Raw genomic sequence first — 15,390 nt, forward strand, 5'->3', positions numbered from 1 at the left:
CCTTTGATTCTTATGAATTCAAAGAACTGAAATCCACTGACCACAGGGTAATGTTTAGAGAGACTTCATTAGATTAAGAGAAGGAAGTACAGAGAGATGGAGGGGTACAAGAGGGTAAAGGAAGGCAGGAGAGGGTAAAGCCCCAAGAAACTGGACAAAGACCCGAGCTTAAGAAATACCCACCCACCCCCTCACATGGGAAGTGAAGCAAAAGGACGTAAGCCTTCTGCCTTCACATCAGGAGGAAAAGCTGAGGTCAGAGAGTAAGGCCTCCCTCCTTCCCCACAACCCCCCCAGCCAGTGTGGGACGGGGAAGGCCTGCCAGAGCAGGCGCCTGGAGGCCCAGGCATCAGCAGAGATGACCAGCCAGGAAGAGGCCTTGCTCACCAGGTAAGCATCTAGCTATAATCTATGTGGGTGGGTTTCACTCATAGGCGCGGGCGAATTATGAGAGTGAGCTGATTGGTCTGGACTAGAGGGCTGGCTCAGGAAGAGGCTAGCACATCTGAGTTAGGGGGCTTCCGCTGAGGAATGACACTGTCTCAGATGCTAAATTCCAGTTCTACTGAAGCAGGCTGTGTGGCATTTCTTTGGGCCTTCTCCTAGCTGACTATCTATATTTTTTTAAAAAAAAGAACTACTTTGCTCCTATCTCTCCCTCAATCTGTAGGTGGATGTCTGCTAGAAAAATATTGGCATCTGCATGTAAGTAATGCGTTGGGTTCAGCTTTTTCTTTTACCTTAAGATCACCCCCTCTGTTGTAGTGGGGCCAGGTTTGTTTGCGGCCTGTGCGGTAGTTTGCCTAACTGACCTCATAGTGTTGGACGTTTGCACTGGTTCTAGGGTTTTGCTTTGTCAATAAGGCTGCATCTAGGCAGATCCAGCAGGTGCCACCCTTTCAGGGGTCCTTAGAAGGAGGCCTTGCCGGGTGGCCTGGGGCTTTGGTTGTCACCTGTAGGACAGTAGAATTTGGCATGAGGATTGATTTTTGATCTGGGAGGCCCTAGAATCAGGAACTGCAGTCCTGGGTTCTGGCTCAGAGCCAACCCTCTAGGACTTGCTTGGCAGAAATCAGAGCAGGGTGGGGGACTTGGGTGCAGAGCAGTGGGGCTGGGCGTGGACCCGGAGGCCTACCTCTGGAAGCAGGGAGACATGAGGCATCAGGGGGAGACATCACAAGCTTAAGAACCCAGCGGCCAGTCACTCCCCCTCTCTTTCTGGTAAACTGAGTGACATTCTGTCTGCAGTGCCAGGAAAGGCCACAAGTACCCCAACCCTAGGACTAGGAAGGGCAGCAATAGCTAAACTCTCTAAGATGAGCACCTTCACAGAGGAGTGGATTGTGCCACCAGATGTGGAGACAGCCTCTTTTATACAGTGTTTCTGTCCATGTTGAAGTCCTCCAGAGCCTGCAGGCTATACACCAGGATATCCTGCCTGGATGTGCAGTGGCTGGATGCTGGTTAGGACCGAGCATTTGTAGGCGCAGCACGCCCTCTAGTGGGCATTTTTCTTGATTCAGGCCCAGGTCTAGAAAGCTTTTCTTATTTGCATCTTGGGGGTGAGGTAGGAAGCAGGTTCTAGTTCCAACCCTTGCCTCTAACTTGCTGGGAGCCACATTGCACCCTGTTCTGGGTGGTCATCTGTGAAATAGGCTGGTCGAGTAGATTTGGCCCAGGGAGAGGGGTAAGACTGCTGCTTTTCTTGCAGACTTTGCTTAGCCTGGGAGCCCACAGCTGGTGAAGTAGGTGGTGAGAAGATTCTAGGGTGCTGGATTTGCACCCTACTGTGGTGTCAGCTGAGGCCTGGAGACTCAGAACAGGGCCCCGGGCTTTCATGAGGATCACTGCTCCTGCCTCAGAGTGAACAGCAGCCAAAGAGGGGAGGTGGCCCAGAATGGGCCAGAATTCAGAGCCAGGCTCTACTGGAGGATTGGAGGGTCAGGGACTGTCCCACCTGGGGGTGACTCGGTGCCTGGGGAGAAGGATAGCTGCTTGGTAAGTAGGGAACCGATATCACGGGCTCTAGGAGATGGGCCACTGTGATCTCAGATCACAGGCCTCTTCAGACAGACTCTGAGGGGGTTACAAGAACGCCAAACTTTGGAAATAAACCCCAACCTTGCAACAGCCAAGGAGTGTCTACTCAAGGAAAAAAAAATGGCTAAGTTTTGTTAAGAAACAAGAACTTTTTGGCATTTCAATTTACTATGGTTGTATGACCTGCTCACTGCCTTGGCTTCCAAGGGTGCCCAGTAGTCGCTGAACTTGGCAGCATAAGGGCTGCGTGTCTGCAAAGCCTTATTCTCAAGTAAGTGAGAATTTGATCTGTATGACAGTTTGCTGGAAGGTCCCAGTTGTAAGACCATGCTCTTTTGACCTGACTTGGGCTCACTTAATTCAGTCAGCCTTTTCCTCTGAGAGCATTTGTTGAAAACCACCTGTGCTGATGGTTTAAGAAGGAAGATGTCCTAGCCGGTGATGGCAAGAGGCTGACCAAACATTTGAAAAGAAAAGGTTGAGGAACCAGCTACCTGTAGAGAGGTTTGAAAAGCTCTGGAATATTCCTTGGAACCTACCTAGAACCTCCCCCCCCCCCCGCAACAACTGTAGGCCTGGCATGCTCAGGAAAGGAAGACCTTGGCTATTTACGAATTGCAAATGGTGTTACAGGGCCAAATACCAGCGGCCCTGTCTGTTGTGTGGACGGGGAGTGGGAGAGACGGGACTTGCATAGGTGCTGGAGACATCTGCACTTGGTGTCCCTTGTCATTTTCTGCTACAATAGTTTTTTTATTTTATTTTATTTTTGGTAACTCACGGGTCCCCTTGCCCTCTGGGCTCCTTTGTTGATGATGGTGACAGGTGTATACGTGGAGCTGTGGGCACGTGCCTGCGTTTGCATGCATACGTGTGCATGTTTCATATGTGCTGTCAGCTCTAGAAATGGAAGAATTCCAAGATCTCTTTATTTAGATATATATTAAAAAAGTACAGTACATCTCATGCACCAGTGTGGCCAATATGGAATCATTATCTTTAAAGCAGTTACTACAATGACAGGAAACAGAAGGTTACAGGGTTTGCTCACTCAAATGGAAAACCCAGCATTAAAATTGTTAACCTAAACAGCGACCTGCATCTTATGAAAACAAACAAACAAAAAAAGAACCCCCCCGAAATACTTATTCTACACTTGCGAGAGCTAGAAACATGTAAGTATTATTAGTAAAAAACAAATCATGACTATGAAAAAGTAATTATAGGTTAAAATAATGTCCGTGTTATCTACACTCCCCTGCAGTGTGAGGGGCCTTGCCTGGGTAGGCCACAATAAAGGTGTGTCCCCTGCCCTGTCCATCTGTCTGTATGTCACCCTTTGCAGGCATGACTGCAATGGACAGTTCTTCATGCCCTGTCAAATGGGAGATGCACAGATGCCATCGAACCTGGGCAGGGTAGGGGCCTTGACTTCCGCAGGGGGTGCCTGAGGGTGGTTCCCTGAGATGTGGCTACACACGATGCATAAAGGCTCTGTAACGCAGTCCTGTTGTGTTTGAGCATTAGCCAGACGTGCTGAGGGACATACCCTAAGTGCCTCCAAGTCAAGAGATAGATAGATTTAGATAGATAGACAGACAGGGGGGGGGACGGACCATGAATAATCAGGTGAGGCAGTGATGGGGAGGGCTCTTCTCCAGAAACTTCTGCCTCCTGTAGTCAAACCTGGGTGGGCATCAGTGAGTGTCAAATCAGAGTCTCAGTTCCTCCAGACCCTGGTGGGAGGTGGGCTGGAGGTGGCCCTCACTCTGTGAACCATCACCCTTCGGTGCCTCGGTCCCTCCAGGATGAATTCACAGTCGCTTCAAGCTGAGCAAGCCACTTTCCTGAAGTTGTCTGAGCGGGTGCGCATTCAGTACGGCAGGGGACCATCTCAGGACCCAAGGTGAGGGGTTGCCATGTGGCCCCTTCCTCCCTCCACGGGCCTGGGCACTGGGAAGGTGTGAGGGAGGCACAGCGGGCCTGGGGTTCTGAGGGCACATGGGATGGGCAGTCACTCTTGGGACAGGGCTGCAGAGGTTCCTGCCCCACAGGTCATGCTGCCCAGCCTTCTGCCTCCAGGCAGACGACCCTGGGGATCATAACAGCCTCATCAGGGGTCGGGAACCACAGGAGAAGACCCTCCTCCCAGTAGTTCAATCTAAGCTGCTTTGCTTGGCATCTTTGGGGAGATAGGAGAGAGCTTGGGGTTAGATTGGGGGGCGGGCGGACAGGGTGATATAGCAGTGGTTGGCTGTCAGAACACTGGCCTGACTGTTCTAGCATTTGGGGGTAGCCATCCAAGAAATCTCTCTGGATATTTCAGGGACCTGGAGCTAGCTACCCTGGGGGGGTGGGGGTTAGCACCCACGAAGGAAGGGGTGCTGAGCTAGGGAGTCGCTGTCACTCTTGGAAGGCGTGGCACCAGGTGTCTGGCTTGGGCTGAAGTGGGTTTGGGTCCCCGGGCACAGTGGCCGGTGACCCCCTAGAACATCATCTCCGTTCGGGGGTCGGAGCCGTACAGCTCAGCCAACATCTTGAACCGGGGCCCCCAGTCGTTGAGAAGGTCATAGTCCATGTCCGAGTCAGAGGAGCCCGTGCCCAGTGAGCTGAGTGACTCCGCGATGGACTCGGAGCCCTCGTACCCGTAGATGTGCAGCGTGTCGTAGGGGGGCCCGCCGCCGTCGTGGTCGGCCTCGTCCTTCTTCACCTCGATCATGGTGGCCATCTCCCCAGGCCCGCCGTGGACGGCAGGCTCCAGCCTCAGCGGCTTCTGCATCTGGGCGCACGCGGGCGGCCGGGCGTCCAGCGCGGGCCTCGGGGGCTTCGCGGCCCCGTGGCGCACCGAGTTGAGCACCGACACGTCGTAGCTGGTGGTGTCCATCTCGCCGCCGCCCTCCTCGTCGTAGGTCACCAGCTGCTCGTGGATCTCGGGCACGCTCTTGCCGTGCGCGCGCGCCTGCTTCCGGAGCCGCCTCCGCAGCACGATGAGCAGGACGATGACTGACGGACAGACAGACAGACGCGGTCAGACAGGGCAGGCCGTCCCTCCCCCAGGCTCAGCAGGTAAATTTCCTGGGCCCCTGGTAGGCAGGTGCACCCTCACCCTGAGAGACACGGTCATGGGTTTCCCCTGCCCACCATCCCCCCCGGGGTCTGGCTGGCTGGCTGCGGTCAATACTGGGGGTAGGGGACAGAATGCAGTTCCCTCATTCTCTTCGGTCACCCTCCACCTCCTGCCTCCTCCTTTCTCCAAGGCAAACCTTTCCAGGTATCTCCAAAAGGCCAGAGGCTGGGGGAGGAATGGGGAAAGGGCTGCAGTTTGAATTCGGAGGGCAAAGACAGGAAGCTTTTCCTTGCTGAGAGACTGGGATGATGTGAATGACCATGTGGGGTCGGCAGGACCCCCTTGGCTTCTGTATGCATACTTGGCACTACATTGGCCACAGTCTCACATTATTTCACTAAGTATCTGTGGTTTCCCCTTCACTTTACAGGCAAGCAGAGGGAGCTCAGAGAGGCCCAGGGACTCGCTCAAATGCCATGTCAGTGGCCTGGAGGTTGATCCTGCTTGAAGCTTTGGAGGGTGTGTCTGTGTGAGGGTCTCAGGTCCCTGGGGAGGATTTGGACAATGTGGGCTGAGAGCTCCCAAAATCAGGCTAAAGACATTCCTGTGGGCTCCGTGTTTCTAGCTTTGAGTTAATTACCAAGCTGTTACATACAAAGTAAAGTGGGAATGGCCTGAGGAACCCTTCCCGGAGTCTCAGTTTCCATGTCTGTAAGGTGCAAATAGTGAATTTGCTGTTCTGCTCAGATTTGAGAAAGATGGTGATGAGATTAAATGCAATTCTGTGGGTGGCAGCAATGCCTTTATAGCTCTCAATAAAGACACTTATTAAAAGGGGAGTCTGGACCCCTGCTGCAGGGGCTCTGGAAAGGAGACACACCCAGCCAGGAAAGCCACTGGCAAGAAAGGCCTGGGGCAGACGTTGCAGGTGACCCACAGCATCCTGGCCTGTCGTAGAACATGGAGCAGGAAGAGCAGGAGGGAATTTACACCCTTGAAGGAGCCCCCAGACTTTGACTATGGGGTTGGCAGGTAAGCCGGGGCTGTGCTGCCTGGGGGGGGTGGGGGTGAGGTGGGGGTGGGAGAGAGAAGCTCCACACAGCTCCCTGTGCCTGAGGAAGCTCCTTAGCACAGGCAGGCTGATTTTGGTGACAGCCTGCCCTTCATGTCTGCTTCCCAAACAATTCACACTTGGTCCTCGTCCAAACTGTGCTGCCTGGGAAATGGAAAACTTAAGGAAGGCCTGAAATGCTCCTAAAAGTGATGAAGCCAGAACAAGGCGGTGGGGGAGGATCAAAGCTGGAGGAACCCTACTAAATAAAGCAAAGAAAACCCTTGGCGCAATTTTAAACTAGACCTTTTCAAACTTTCCATTTAGTAGTTATTTAAAAAAATAAAAATAGCCTTGAATTATGTAAATGCTCCAAACAATGTAATAAGTGTTTAAAATGTAAACACTAAATGAGAGAATGCCAAGGGCGGGTTTCTTTTTCCTTTTTGTAGTGTTGGAGGTTGAACCTGGGTCTTGATTCACACGAGGCAAGGGCTGTATTCCTGAGCTACGCCCCCAGCCACAGGTTTACTGAAATGGAGCCAGCTTGAAGAGTGGAGGCGGGGCTTTGTGTCCCACCTCTCCTGACACCCATCCCTCCCTCCCTTCCTCCTTCCCTCCCTCCCTTTCTTCCTTCTGTCCTTCCTTCCTTCTCTCCCCTGGTGAGCACCGAGGTTGGGGGGCTCCACGTGGCTGTATCCTCACAGTGAACCCTGAGGCTCGGGGTCCTGCACTGATCCACAGTTGACTTGCAGACTGGAGGCAGGGCTGGGCAGGGTCTCCTGTCAAGCCTCCTCAGTGCCTCGCCCTGGGCCACTGACCTGTGATGGTGAGGATGCAGAGGAAAATGGCCACCAGCGCCTGGATGCTGACTCCGGCCTGGGCCGCCAGCTCCTCACAGAAGGTGAACTCGCCCTGCTCGTTGCACTTGCACACGACCACCGTCAGCGTGCCGGTGCCGGTCAGGCTGGGCGTCCCATTGTCGGAGATGAGCATGGGCAGGTAGTGGACCTTAGCGAGCTCCCGATCAAACTGCCCATACTTGACCTTGATGCTGGCGGTGTTATCTGGAAACATCAAAGCCACAGAGTGAGGCCCTGCCGAGGAGCATCTGTCCCCCCATGGACCATGGGAAGCTCTAGCTCTTCCAGAGAGCCCCTGGGGGACTGCACTGAGCCAGTAGCCTGGGTGGCTTCTCTGCCTTTTACACATTGACCCATGTTTTGGGCTTGTTCCTTCACTGAGGCCACAGTTTGTGCGGCTGCTTCGACCCAGCCTGGGAGAATGGCTTGGGTGGGGTGTAAAGTCGCTGTGACAATGTGCACGTGCCTGTCCTCTTCGTCCCCAACTCTACACCTATAACGGGAGCCTTTCTCTATTGGCTCAACTAGTTATTGTATTGTTTTAAGCTTCTACAAGCAAATGGGAAGAGAAAATCATTTTTTTATTGAGCACTGGGCTAATTTCTAAGGCTGGGCATGCTGTCTCTGACAATGCATTAGTGCCAAGAAAGTTTGACGGTAAACAGTGTTCTCTCAGGCCCTGGCAGGGACTATGTTTGCCACTGGGGGAGGGGAGCCCTGGGTCGTCTGCAACGGGGACCAAGCTTCTATCCAAATACTGCCCAACCTCTAGTTCCAATCCCTAGTTTCCTGTACAGAAACATCTAGGGAGCTGTCTAAACATCCTGATTTTCTGACCTCTCCCTTCCCTTACTCAGACGTGCACACACACACACATACACACACACACCCCTCTTCAGTGGCTATGGGCAAAGGACAGATAATTTGACTTATTTAGGTTCTTGGGAGGTTGTAATGCCAGTGGTCAGAGGACTTACTTAGTCATACAGGGTGGGCACATGTAGGAAATCAACCAAAACTCAAGAATTTCAAATGAAAGCCAATTGCATCTCATTTTTTAAAATCATTACATATCTGTCTTAAGCCTATTGTGACTGAAAACAGATGAGATGCCACTTTGCCACTTTAAGGAGAGAAATTAGAAAGTTTGACATGCAGGGCATTTGCAGGTAAATAACTCTGAGGACAATAGGCTTACCTGTTGTTGCACATGGGGTGTGTCTTTGGGGTAACACTTAAACTTTCTAACCCTTTGCAGACCCCAGCCCTACCAGTTCACTTGAGGTAGACATTGGGAACGGAGTGGCAGGACTAGAGACAGCTAAGGGTTGACCTGTCATTGTCAGTGCTGCCTTCCTCATTTCTGGGCTAGGAGTGTTGGTCTGCTTGCTTGGTGGATCTATGGCTAATCCCCTGCATCTGTTCCTCAAAGGTGGCCATAGGCTGTTTCAATGCAGGGATCCTCACAGTGTTGGAGATCCTCCTCTTGCTATTTGGGTGGAGGTTTGGTCTACTGTGGTTTAAGGGAGTTTTCTTTCTTTGCCATAGTGGAGATTGAATCCAGGGCATCTCAGATGCTAGGCAAGTACTCTGCCATTGAGCTATTATTATCCCTAGTACTGGTTTTCTCTATTTTTCTGAGAAAGTTGTAGAGACCATGGAAGCCTGCCTCCCTTTTGGTAGGAATTAAGTCAACTCAGCATCAGAACTCACCAGAAATTCTGACTGGCCCCACTAGAGAACTCACAGGGTTCTGTGGGCTCTGATAGGCTAAACAGATGTGCTGTGGTAAGCTGTGATTGATGGATCACATCCTGTTCAAGGGCCACCTGGAGCTATATAGTCATTGTAGCTGAACTGAAACAAAACTCGTGGTTTTCTTGCAATTTATGACTTCATATTTCCAGCTGTGACTCTTGGGACTGACCTTCCAAAATTCCATGTCATGTAACAATTTGACATTTTGCTAAGATGTGGAGCTCCTAGTGTATCAGGGGACCTTTAGGCTAGTTTAGACTGAGATAAGTGCCTGTACCCCTGTGTCTATTCTGCACTGCTCCTGAGCAGAGCCTTTTAAAGATAAAGGCAGGCCCTGTGGACTTGGCGGCTTGGCCGGAGTGTATATGGTGGGACTTGTTCAAAGCATCCCATATCTTGAAAATCCCTGTGGGGGCTTCACTTCTACTGGTGGCCCAGTCTTCAAGACTCAAATACTCAGTATCCTGACCCGCTAAGACCCGGCTAAGGCTGTGGTAAGGCACACCATGATTATCCGTGAGGGTGAAGTTGCTGTCCTCAGATCGCAGGGCGAACTTGAACTTGACATTTTGTGGTGTTATATCCTTGTCTGTTGCAGAGATCTTCAGCACCAGCTGGAATGAGGGGAATGGGAGATGGTCAGTGTGGTTTTGGAGTGGCCTGGGGTTCCATGGCGGAGGCCTTGGGTTTAGACCTGACCTTGCAGCCTCTCACTTGTAGCTTTGTCCTGAATGGTCTCCCCAGATCCACTCTGTGGACCGCCATCTTGTCCCACCTCTCCCTAACCTACTCTTCAGATACTCTCTCCACCGGCAAAATGAGGATAGGGTGTCCTTCCTGGCTGCTGTCCACATGACGGTAAGCTCCACAGAGCTCGAGCCGGGTAGGAGGTTCTACTCAGCCAGCTGTCCTTACCTGGCCCTGGGCAGCATTCTCACACACTTGGGGCTCATAGGGCTCAGCAAATTCTGGAGCATTGTCATTCTCATCCAAAACTTGGATGTAGACCTGCACAATGGATTCTTTGCCTGTGGGGATACCTGCAGAGGAGACAGCTTGTCACCACAGTGGGATCAGCTGATGGTGGTCCATGGGGAGGGGAAGGTACATGGATGCATTGTCCTGGAGGGCTATGTGGTGGAGGCCACTTTTATTTTTGCAGGACAGGGTGATGTAAGCCTCTAAAGAGAGGCCAGGGATGGTGTTTGGGATGAAAGGAGTGTGGAAAAGTCCAAGAAGGTAAATCTTCATGTGTGGAAATTTAATGAACTGTTACTCCTAAGAATCCAAAGCTAAACAACATAAATTCATTTTAAGAGATTTTAATTAAGTTGATCATTAGACAAATAAAATAAATACAATTGATTAAACTAATGTAATTTAATAAATAGTCATGTAATTATTTAAATAATATCTCTCCTTCCTTAGGCTCCCATAGGACCTGGGTACAGTAGGAATGTTAATACCCTCCTGTTGGATAGTCGTGACAGTTAACAATTTTTGGAGAACTTAACAATAGTGAGTTGAAAGCTGCTTCATGTTTTGAATTCAGCCCATTAGCTTGTGCACAGACAACTCCCCCACACAAAGAAAGGAGTGTTCCCTATGTGTACTTGCCAAAGTGAATCAGAGGCACTTGGTGCATGCACATCCATCCTTAGCTCTGCCTCTGATCACTGGACCAGCTCTCCAAGAGGTGTCTCAGAAGCTTTGTGTTTAGAAAATGCCCTTGGTGACTCTCATTTCAGAAGCATTGGTGCAGCCTGTTTCATAACAGTGCTTCCCAGGCAATGATGTACGTGAGAGTCTGGGTTCTGCAAGGCTGCAGGTCCACAGATGTGCTGGTCAGAGGACCACACTCAGGCATGGCCGCTTGGCAGATTCCCAGACACTGAGTGCTTCTGTGGATGATTATGCTACTTCTAGAGAACCCAAAAGACAGCTTGTGCCAGTTTTGCAAGAACAAGGGATAAGAAGAGCTCAGACCCCCCTCATATAAGTCTGCTTACCTTTATTATCCAGCTCATTGGCTTCCACAGTCAGGTTATACCAGGGGTAGATTTCTCTGTCCAGCTCTTTTTCATTATAAATATCCCCCTGTTTGGTTATTCGGAAGAACTGGCCTTTGTCACTGGTCTTGCGGATAGAGTACCTGTTCAGGAGAGAGTTTCATGTTTGTTTTTTCTTGTCCTTTGCTGAGTACAAATTCCTTAGCATGACAGACAAGACGCTTTAGGAGCCATCAGCTGCATCCTTCCCCATCCTCCATTTTCATTGATTACTGCATTTTTACCACCCAGAGCAGTGAACAGACCTCCCATCAACACAGGGTTTCAAGAGAGTGAAGTGATGTCTGGCTCAAGTGATGATACTGCCTTGTGGCTGAACAGGGTGCCTGAGAATCCATCAGTACCACTTTCAGAAGTGAGTAGGTGATTCCATAGTCAGCTATATCATAGTCATGTGTGTGTTTAATGAAAAGATACATAGGCAAGAGGCCATAAGAAACACAAAAGGAGCTGGAAGAAATAACTAACTGAAAGAAAATAAAATCTGTGAAATTCAAATTTGAAAAGTTCTTCTAGAAATCAGGGAAAAGGTTATGAAGAAAGGAATATGAATGTCAATGTACATAGATATGTTTATGTATCATAGCATGGAAACAGTTAGTTACTGAAGAAGTTTCCAGGGCAAATAAAACAGAATAAATAATACAAAATATAATAAAATAAAATTTTTCTGACAAGAATACCTGAGCCCACAGATTAAAGGATATGATTAAGACCAGACAGGATTATAAAATAAGAAGAACAGTTAGGCATATCCTGATGATCCTTTTGAAAGTCAAAGCTACCTGAGGACATTGAAAAGAGTCCAGGCTCCCAGGACGAAAAAGAGATGCCCCCTGATGAAGGAGAAATTCAACTTTTCCCAGATGCCACCACAAAATGAAATATTAGAACACATTGGCAGTATTTTTAAGGGAAGCACCCATGACCTGAAGGTTAATTGAGCACATTCAAGTGATCTTAAAGTAAGGGGGCAAAGAGCTCATCGTCTTTTTGTAAATATGTAAGAACTTAAGACACGTTCCATTCACAAAGATGGGTCCTGAAAGAATTATTAGGTTTTGAAAACTTTCAGAAATTTCTCAATCTAAGTAAAAACCTACTTTGGGTGGAATAGAAATGAAGCTACTGATTTATTTTCTTTTTTGTTTGAGACAAGCCCAATAGACTGATCTTTTTTTTTTTTTTTTTAACATGAGAGAGCAAGAGCAAGAGAGAACTGGTGTGTCAGGGCCCCCAGCCACTGTGATCAAACTCCAGACATGTGTGCAACCTTGTGCACATGTGCAACCTTGTGTGCTTTTGTCACCTTGTGTGTGTGGCTGAAGTGAGATCTGAAGAGTTGAACAGTGACAGGCAAGTGCCTTAACTGACTATTGGCTTCTTTCTTTCTCTCTCTCTCTTTCTTTCTTTCTTTCTTTCTTTCTTTCTTTCTTTCTTTCTTTCTTTCTTTCTTTCTTTTTCTTTTCTTTTTTTTTAAGTTTCTCGAGGTAGGCTCTCACTCTAGCCCAGGCTGACCTAGAATTCACTATGGAGTCTCAGGATGGCCTCAAACTCATGGCGATCCTCTTACCTCTGCCTCCCGAGTGCTGGGATTAAAGGCGTGCACCACCATGCCCGACTGTCTATTGATTTCTTAATCACATATAGGAAAGTAGTGGTGTATGTGTGTGTGTGTATGTGATGTTTTACATAGAAAAAATTAAGATTATGTAGACAGAAGTAAATCTCATTGGCAGAAGTAAATATGAATATACTCCATTCAAATATTCTAGGAAAATATATAGGGAAAAAGGGCTATAGTAAAGATGAGGAACAAGGAAAATCTATGAAATGAAAAATGTAAAACCAGAGATATAAAAAGTAAGATTGAGTATGTCAAGATGATGAAAGATTTAAATAGGCTAAAACACAAAGCATCTTAATTTCGATTAAAAAGCAAAGCCAAGTGCATTGTTTTCAAGAAATAACTTAATGTTGAGTGATCTAGAAAAGTTAGAAGAAAAAGCTGGAAACGTGCCGGACCATAGAAATAACATGAAAATAGGACTGGCATGTTTAACATCAGACAGCAAGGAACCAAAGGGGCTGGATAACGTCACCGGGAAGAAAGCTAGGAATGTGGGCAGGGCACCTGACTAACATGCTCTGACCCTGCCTTCCATCCCTAGCCCTGGACAAAGCTATAAGCCATCATGAAGGTAAAACAGTTGTAAACCTTATTTAACTGAATAGAAAAGTTAAAACACACAAAACAAAGGCACTGATATTTTAGTGAAATTGGACACAAGAACAATTGTAATACAACACAGAATACATTAAGACACCTCCTCAGTCCCTACCACATGTCAAAGAACAAAGCCATGGCAAATAAGTTAATATAAATAAACTCTCTGGTCAAAGAAATGACAAAAATTATAACTATGAACCATGTAGAACAGAATGGTAATGAAAATGATAATCCCTAAACTTGTAAGATGTAACCAAAATGGAGGGATTTATGTTTTTGGGCCTGGCAGAACAAGCCTGTAATACCAGCTACTAGGAAAGCTAAATCTGGAAGATTGGTAGTTCAAGGCTTGCCTGGCCCATAGAGGTGAGTTCAAGGCCTACTTGGCAAGTGAGCTCTGTGTTCAGTAAGAGACCTTGTCTCAATAAATAACGTGGAGAGTAGTTGAGGAAGACACATAATATTGGCCTGTGGTCTCCACATGCACCCACACATATGTGTGCCCATACATATGACCACGCATACACTGCAAACTACATACATGTGCATATGTAAAAAGTTCATTAGCAAAAATGAATGTTTCAGTGCTGGAGAAATGGCTTAGCAGTTGAGACACTTACCTCCAAAGCCTAAGGGCCCAGGTTTGATTCTCCAGGACTCACATAAGCCAGATGCACAAGATGGCACATGCATCGAGACTGTTTGTGAGAACTGTGTGAACATCAAGTTGTGGGACGATGACGAGAGTCCATCAGCGGAGCTGGCACAGCTGGCTACGTGTGGGGGACAGACTAAGACTGGATCGAACTCGTACTTACTACCAAGCACCATATGGCTCCAAGAAGCATGAGCAGAGCTGTCATTTTGTCCCACTGGGTGGATGAGAGGAATCTAGTTCAGATAGAGGAGCAACTGTAGTGGCTTGAATGTGTCCCGCAAAGTTGATGTGTTACAAACCGAGTCCCCAAGTTTGGTGTGGTCATGAAAGACAGTTGTTCTAGGACCATGTTAAGCATCTCCCATGAGCTTTCTGAGAGTGAGAATTACTGTAATTTTCTTTTTAAAAGATTTTATTTATTTATTTGAGGGGGAGAAAGAGGCAGGGAGAGAGCGAGTGAGAGGGACAGTGGGTGTACCAGGACCTCCAGCCACTGCAAGCGAACTCCAGAAGCATGCACCCCTTTGTGCATCTGGCTTACATGGGTCCTGGAGAATCAAACCGGGATCCTTTGGCTTTGCAGGAAAATGCCTTGGTTACTAAGCCATCTCTCCAGCACTATGATTATCTTTTTTTAAGAAAAAATATTATTTATTTACTTGACAGAGAAAGAGGGAGAGAAAGAGAGGGAGAGAAAATGGGCAGGCCGGGGCCTCTAGCCACTGCAAACAAACTCCAGAAGCATGTACCCCCTTGTGCATCTGGCTAATGGGGGTCCTGGGGAATTGAACCTGGGACCTTTGGCTTTGCAGGCATATACCTTAACCACTGAGCAATCCTTCCAGTCCTATAATTTGCTTTTAAAAATGTTTCTTTAGGCCTTGAGAGATGGCTTAGCGGTTAAGTGCTTGCCTGTGGAGCCTAAGGACCCCAGTTCGAGGCTCAGTTCCCCAGGTCCCACGTTAGCCAGATGCACAAGGAGGCGCACACGTCTGGAGTTCGTTTGCAGAGGCTGGAAGCCCTGGCGCGCCCATTCTCTCTCTCTCCCTCTGTCTTTCTCTCTGTGTCTGTCGCTCTCAAATAAATAAATAAAAAATTAAAAAAAATGTTTATTTATGAGAGAGAGAGAGAGAAAGAGGCACACACACACACACACATATATAGAGAGAAGGCGGCTTACCAGGGCCTCTAGCCATCGCAAACAAACTCCAGATGCATGTGCCACCTTGTGTAAGTGGCTTACATGGGTACTGGGGAATTGAGCCTGGGTCCTTAGGCTTTGCAGCCAAATGCCTTAACCTATAACACATCTTTAGCCCCTATAATTTTCTTTCTTTTTAAAAAAATACATTTTATTTATTCATTTGAGAGAGAGAAAGAATGGGTATGCCAGGCTTCCAGCCACTGCAAATGAACTCCAGACACGTGCACCCCTTGTCCATCTGGCTTATGTGGGTCCTGGAGAGTTGAATGGGGATCTTTTGGCTTTGCAGGCAAATGCCTTAACTGCTAAGCCACTCTCAACCAATTTTCTTTATAGATGTGTGTGTGTGTGGGGGGCATTCATGACCCATACTTCTGACTTTTACTTGAATGATTTTAGAAAGACAAAATTAGTAAAACATCTTTGAAGACTACCCTCTTGTTGTTGGGT

The 15,390-nt window shown here is 48.3% G+C and overlaps 1 protein-coding gene across 1 annotated transcript in view; it reads right to left on the reverse strand.

Moving 5' to 3' along the window:
* Positions 1-2,947: 2,947 nt before the first annotated feature.
* Cdh5 (cadherin 5) overlaps positions 2,948-15,390 on the reverse strand; it is a 50,416-nt gene continuing 37,973 nt past the window's right edge. Inside the window, exons 8-12 of the mRNA XM_004663482.2 lie at positions 10,789-10,931; positions 9,695-9,819; positions 9,285-9,393; positions 6,980-7,225; positions 2,948-5,043 (exon numbers count right to left, since the gene is read on the reverse strand). Coding sequence (XP_004663539.2) covers positions 4,526-5,043; positions 6,980-7,225; positions 9,285-9,393; positions 9,695-9,819; positions 10,789-10,931 — 1,141 coding nt within the window. The 3' untranslated portion in view covers positions 2,948-4,525. The remainder of the gene's footprint in view (positions 5,044-6,979; positions 7,226-9,284; positions 9,394-9,694; positions 9,820-10,788; positions 10,932-15,390) is intronic.

The sequence above is a fragment of the Jaculus jaculus genome, chromosome 1 (genome assembly GCF_020740685.1).
Source record: "Jaculus jaculus isolate mJacJac1 chromosome 1, mJacJac1.mat.Y.cur, whole genome shotgun sequence".
Classification (NCBI taxonomy): domain Eukaryota; kingdom Metazoa; phylum Chordata; class Mammalia; order Rodentia; family Dipodidae; genus Jaculus; species Jaculus jaculus.